This window comes from Leptonychotes weddellii, chromosome 1, assembly GCF_054177405.1.
Source record: "Leptonychotes weddellii isolate Sample4059 chromosome 1, ASM5417740v2, whole genome shotgun sequence".
NCBI classification, from domain to species: Eukaryota; Metazoa; Chordata; class Mammalia; order Carnivora; family Phocidae; genus Leptonychotes; species Leptonychotes weddellii.
Genome location: NC_138369.1, coordinates 188,887,279 through 188,893,980, shown reverse-complemented (window position 1 = coordinate 188,893,980; position 6,702 = coordinate 188,887,279). Strand labels below are relative to the sequence as shown.

The window sequence follows — 6,702 nt, the reverse complement described above, 5'->3', positions numbered from 1 at the left end:
AAAGAAATTGTACCACCATTCAGAATCAGCGACACGTCACGTATCCACATATCCACGTACAATAGCAAGAGTAGAAAGTGTTTATAAATCAGATGAGATAACAGAGTAACCAGGTACATAAGATTACTGCTCGCTACATAAAACACTTGGTTTCTTCTTTATACTTTGGGAATTCTTTTTATTCTCAACAAACTGGACTATGGAGGATACCTCCGCTGGTGGAAGTTCAGAGGGCTCTGGTTCCTCTTTTGAAGAACTAACCAGAAATCGTGGTCTGGGTCTCCTCTTTTGGTCAGGAGAAATTTTCCCATAGGTATTTTTTTTTGAGATATAATTCACATACTATAAAATTCACCCTAGTAAAGCATACAGCTCAGTGATTTTTATTATAGTAATGACATTGTGCAACCATCCCCACCAGCTAATTCTCAAGTACTTCTATCACCCCAAGGAACCCTGTGCCCATCAGCACACGCTCCCCATTCCCTGCCCCCCTCGGCCCCTGGAAACCACTAATCTACTTTCTATCTCTATGGATTTGCCTGTTCTCGACATTTCATATCAACGGAATCAAAAGACCTGTGGCTTTTCGTGTCTCACTTCCTTCACTTAGCATGATGTCTTCAAGGTTCATCCATATTGTAGCATGTTTAGTGTTTCATGCCTTTCCCATGGCTGAATAATATTCCATTGTCTGCTGTCAAAGGCTGAATTGTATCTCCCCAAAAATTGGTATGTTTGAAGTCCTAATCCCTAGCGCCTCGGAAATGTGATGGCGTTGGAGATACGACCTTTAAAGAGGTGATCAAATCCAATCTGACTGGTGTCCTTATAGGAAGAAAGTAGGACAGAGACCCACACAGGAAAGACACAGGGAGAAGGTGGTGTCTACAAGCCAAAGAGAGAGGCGAGGCGTCTGGAGAATCCAAACCTGCTCGTAATTGGTCTTAGACTTCCAGTCTCCAGAATTATAAGAAAATCGGTTTCTGTTGTTTAAGACCCCCAGTCTTTGTGATGAGAACCCCAGCAGAGCAGTAATGAGTACACCGACACATGCTAGCCGTCCTAGTGGGTGTGAGGTGGGGTCTCCCGCGGCTTTGGTTCGAGTTCCTCTGGTGGCTAATGACGCTGAGCATCTATTCCCGCATTGTGAGCCATTTGTATGTCTTCTTTTAGAGAAATGTCTACTCCTTTGTCCATCTTTAATTTGGATTTGTCTTTTTGTCGTTGAATCCTAACAGTTCTTTGTATGTTCTGGATACTGGGCCCTTATCAGATGTGTGATTTGCAAATAATTTCTCCTGTTCTGTATGTGTGTGGGGGGGGTGCCCTTTGACACACACACGTTTTTAATCTTGATGAAGTCCACTCTGTCTATTATTCTATTCGTGTGTGCTGTAGGTGTCCTATCTAAAAACCGCTGCCTAATCCTAGGTCATGAAGATTCAAATCTACATTTTCTTCTAAGAGTTTTATAGTTCTAGGGCTCACATTTTGGTTTCTGATCCATTTTGAGTTTCTCTTTGTATAAGGGGTGATTAAGGGGTCTAAATTCATTTTCTTGCATGTGGGTGCCCAGTGTTGGGAGGAATTTAGCGTCTTAATTAAAAAAAAAAGAGCTATTTTCTCATGGGCTGTGTGCATAAGCTTGCTGAGCAATGCAGGAGGGGGTTGTTGGAGGTCAGGACTGTTGTCTTCCTTGAAAGGGACAGTGGTCCTTCCCTGATGGAAGATCACACCACACAGCAGGTGTTCAACCCTTTGCACTGTGGATTTAGCTCCAGTAAGCAGCATGGGAGCTGTGCAGATGGGGCAAGGGACCACCCCATTTTTCCAACAAAGAACACTGTTATTTATCTTGTCCTGCCCTCCATGCCTCGGCCAAGGAACAAACAGGACTGACAGGTTTGGCCTCTGAATTATGTAAAAAATGGCATGACTTATCCTCCTATGTTCATTACTCAAAGCCAAGGACAATGGTCAATGTGAACGTTCAGTTAGCTGAAATAAGTTATGGCACCCACCAGGCTGCCTGAATAAAAGCAAAGTTCCTTAAAATTTCCCTGCAGCTTTATCACTGGTCGGTATAGGATTTACTTTAAGCTTCTTGAGATATTAAAAAATAAACTTTAGGGGCGCCTGGGTGGCTCAGTCGTTAAGCGTCTGCCTTCGGCTCAGGTCATGATCCCGGGGTCCTGGAATCGCACCCCGCGTTGGGCTCCCTGCTCAGCGGGGAGTCTGCTTCTCCCTCTCCCACTCCCCCTGCTTGTGTTTCCTCTCTCGCTGTGTCTCTCTCTATCAAATAAATAAAATCTTTAAAAAAAATAAAAATAAAAAAATAAATAAACTTCAGGTCACACTTTCTACCTTTCTCGGACTCTTGAGAATTTGGTGCTGCCAGGGGGGGCCTAGGTGTGTTTCATTTCCTTTGCATCGCTGCCACAACTATAAAATCTGCTGAGATACACAGAGGCTTCAAGGCCGTGGCCAGCTGACCAAGACCCAGGCGACTTCATCTTGGGGCCACAGAGAGCACGTGGCAGGTTGACCCGCTATTGTGGAGGGAGGGCTGATTCTGGTGGAAGCCTGGGTGGACCCGGGCTGATCCCCTGGCATGTTCCCTCCAGGTATCCTCTCAAGTCTGCAGCTGATGCCCGCCGGCCCAAGTTCAGTGACATGCGCCGGCATCCATATCAGCCGCACCACCTGCCCCCCGCGGCCCCCCACTCGACGGCAGTTCCTCCGACTCACCTTGTTGGAACTTCTTCTCAATCACAGAGCTCCACTTGTGGAACTCGTTTCGGATTTTGGTAAAGAGCCGACTCTCGTCCTCCCCCACAAATTCTTCCCCTTCGATTAAGGAGTTGATGTCATGGTTAAAGGCATTAATTTTCTGTCAAGAAGGAGAACATAAGTATAAGTGGGGGTATTCCATACACAAGTGAGGGCGTTTGGAGGTCACATGGAGGCTGAGGGCGGGCGAGTCACTCCTCGTCACCTTACGGGGTGACAGACCCCCACACTCTGCCCTGACTGCCTCGGGGTCTCGGGGAACGCACATGACACTGGTCAGTCCCTGCCCACTGTCCCTCCACCCCGGCCCCTCTTTGGTGCTGAGTGGGCCGACCGAGCCTGGGTTAGCTTTCGGGGAGCAAGAACAAAGTGTGTGAGGTACAAGATCCCTTTCTGGACAACGATGTCCCGACTTGAGGCGACGGACGATACTCACCTCTATCAGAAAAAACATTTTTTCATGCTCCTCTTCGGGCACGTCAGAGCCGTACTTTTGTAACTCCTTTGTTATTTTCTCATGATTTTCCTTTATCTGATTTTCTAACAGGGGCAAAGTTTTCTGAGGAAAACAGGAAATAATGCACAGACGTGAATATGGACAGGGAAGGAGCAGGAGCTCCCAGGCCTCCTTCTGCTCGGTGTGCCTGACTGCCTCTCAAGAGAAGAAGGAGAGGGGGCGTGTTAGTGGGTGCCGAGGCCCCCCAGCCCTCCCCGCGTCCCCGCTGCCCGGGGGACAGCCTCACGGATGTGCTGAGGCGTCCACTCCGCGGGGCGCCTGCCCCCATCAGAGCAATGCTAGGAACGATTCCTTCTGTGCAGGCAGGTTAGAAAGAGCCACTCATCTGGTGGGCTCTGAAAAAGCGGCAGTTGGAACAATCCGAGATTCACCCACTCTTACGCTGTTCGCAGACGAACAGCATCGGGGACTTCTGTCTCTGATAACATGGTGGACGGCAGGCACCAGCTCCCTCTTCCACCGCAAACACCGATAAATGCTGGCTGACACATGGAAAGCATCGCTGGAAATGCATCAGTGAGTGGGCAGGGACAGGACAGACACTCCGAGGCACGGCCAGGTGACGTGAGCGCCCGGGGATGGGCGAGGAGAGCAGGAGTAGAGCCAGATTTGGCTGGGGCAAAGAATAAATCTGGGCGAGCTTGCTCGAGGCAGGGAATCTAATGAGCCAGCATCTTCTTTCTACATAAAGCTGGGACCCCACAGAGCCATGCTTTCACTATATGGGTAAGCTAGAAACAACCCTGCCCTCCCTCCCCATTCTTGGGGACTGCACGGGACGCTGAACCTGGAGCTGAGTGGAAGAACATAAAATCTCTGTAACCACAAGCCAGCCCTCAAACAGGTTTGCCGCCCCAATGTGCATTCCTTGAGGGGTCCCCCAAAACTTCAAGCTGAGAATCTAAAGTGGTTTAGGCAGGAGGCCCTTCCAAGGGGCTGGCAGAAGCAAATCTGCCTCTCCCTGGAGAAACGGATTTTGAATCTGGGCTTCCATGAATGCCCACAGATCAAGTTCCAAAACAGGCCCAAAGTCAAAACCCTAACCCAGGTCACTGTGTGGGATGGCCAGTGGAACCCAGTGCACCAAGGCTTCTGACACTGGAATGATCAAGCACAAAATACAACAGAGATGTGTGCAAAGAAATCTTTTCAAGGGATCGCAGACAGGAAACTGCAAGCGATTGTGTCTAGACAAATTTGAAAAAGAGCCACAGAGAGATCTAAAATATGAAATATATGATCATTACAATTACCAAGACATTATGACAGTGGCTAGTAAGGAGAAAGGAAAAGTTGGTGCATTGCCCATAAGATTTTAATTTTTAATTAGGCCAAGTGGATCTAGTCTATCAGCTCCCACCCAATGTGTGGGACGAGCAGCATCCACACCATCTGGGAGCTTGCTGGAAATGGAGAATCCCAAGCTGCACTCGAGACCCACTCAACCAAGCCTGCACCTTCACACGATCCCCAGGAGATCTGTTAGTGGGTCAGTCAGCCCACATGGTGGAGCTTTGGGTTTGTGGGAGTCTATTCAGAAAACAGACAGCTCTGCAGGTGCTTACACAGATGTGCGTGATGAGTTCAGAGGTCAGCTTGTCTGCCAGGCAGGGGACTGTGGCCCTTCCTTCCTCCAGGAGGACCCTGCAGACAGAGAAGAGAAGACAATGCCCACATCCATCTTGGTGTGGCCAGAAAATGCAAGTCAGCTTTCTGCTGCAGGGAAAGTCAAGTGACTTCCATCTGGATGGGATATCTTGTAACTGGTACCCAACAGACGTTCAGAACTGGCTTGCACGGAATGATGATTCAGTTGTAGTTATTTTGGATACTTCAAAAATGGTATAGAGTTGTATAGAATTGTTGAGTCACTACACCGTACACCTCAAAATAATTCAATGCTGTATGTTAACTAAGTGGAATTAAAATTAAAAGCTTAATTTAAAAAAATGGTATAGGGGAGCCTAGGTGGTTTAGTCGGTTGAGCATCCTACTCTTGATCTCAGCTCAGGTCTTGATCTCAGGGTTGTGAGTTCAAGCCGCACTGGGCTCCATGCTGGCCATGGAGCCTACTTAAAAAAAATGCTATAGATGATCGCTTCCAGCTGACACATTGTGTCTCATGACATCTGACTATAAAACTGATCTTTATAAAAATACGCGTGGTCACCTACAAATGTGTTTTCATAACACACACACCCTTCTGTGCGTAATACACATGCAAGTCTACATGATACATGGCAGTACAGGGCTTCACAAAAATACACTGATGTGGGGCGCCTGGGTGGCTCAGTCGTTGGGCGTCTGCCTTCGGCTCAGGTCATGATCCCGGGGTCCTGGGACCGAGCCCCGCATCGGGCTCCCTGCTCGGCGGGAAGCCTGCTTCTCCCACTCCCCCTGCTTGTGTTCCCTCTCTCGCTGTGTCTCTCTCTGTCAAATAAATAAATTTAAAAATCTTTAAAAAAAATACACTGATGAGTATCTATGTAGGAGTGTGGAGGATACTGACGTAGGGGACACACCCTTCCCCAGGACGAGAACTTGAACCATGAGCTGCTTGGAGGAAGGAAGGCTCATTCTCACTCTATCCAAATTTGTGTTCGCTGAGTTATTACAGGATTCCTTTTATTTTAAAGGACTTTTTAGGATAAAAGGCAGCAAGGAACCATGAGTTTACAAGCCTATTTGTGAGAGTACACTCACAGCTAAGCGTTGGTCTCCACATCTGCCAATTTCTTTTTTTTTTTTTTAAAGATTTTATTTATTTATTTGACAGAGAGAGACACAGCGAGAGAGGGAACACAAGCAGGGGGAGCAGGAGAGGGAGAAGCAGGCTTCCCGCGGAGCAGGGAGCCCGATGTGGGGCTCGATCCCAGGACCCTGGGATCATGACCTGAGCCGAAGGCAGACGCTTAACGACTGAGCCACCCAGGCACCCCCACATCTGCCAATTTTTAAAACGGTGTTTACCACATGTACATAAAATTTACAATTTCCCCCAATGCCACTGATTGATAATCAAACTGATGTGGCCCATGATTTGAAAGGCCTCATTTATCATACATCAAATATGTGTACCTGGGTCAATTTCTGGGCTTTCTGATTTTTTTTTTCCTATTCTGAGGTATTTATGTGTTTATTCTGGTTGCAGCTCTGTACCGTGTAAATGACTGTAGCAAATTCCCTCCTTATCTGATCTTTTAAAGGTATTTTTTACTATACTTTGTCAATTCCTCTTTTATTTTTCAAGGCAAATCCTGCAGTCATTGTCAAGGTGCAAACACACTCACACATAGACTCCGAACGAATGTCTGCTTTTGGACAGCAACCCTTTTCCCCAGGAACAACCGAGGCCCCAAGTTGTGGTTCACCCTTGCGAAAATGCGGCCAGC

The 6,702-nt window shown here is 47.6% G+C and overlaps 1 protein-coding gene and 1 long non-coding RNA gene across 2 annotated transcripts in view; both read right to left on the bottom strand.

Moving 5' to 3' along the window:
- Positions 1 to 6,702, bottom strand: part of MX1 (MX dynamin like GTPase 1) — a 31,570-nt gene that overhangs the window by 10,252 nt on the left and 14,616 nt on the right. The window contains exons 9-11 of the mRNA XM_081800215.1: positions 4,876 to 4,954; positions 3,230 to 3,352; positions 2,752 to 2,893 (exon numbers count right to left, since the gene is read on the bottom strand). Coding sequence (XP_081656341.1) covers positions 2,752 to 2,893; positions 3,230 to 3,352; positions 4,876 to 4,954 — 344 coding nt within the window. The remainder of the gene's footprint in view (positions 1 to 2,751; positions 2,894 to 3,229; positions 3,353 to 4,875; positions 4,955 to 6,702) is intronic.
- LOC145716502 (uncharacterized) lies at positions 5,802 to 6,694 on the bottom strand. The gene is made up of 2 exons (XR_014139187.1): positions 6,247 to 6,694; positions 5,802 to 6,027 (listed from the first exon to the last, which is right to left on the bottom strand). It is a non-coding gene; the product is annotated as an uncharacterized LOC145716502 (long non-coding RNA).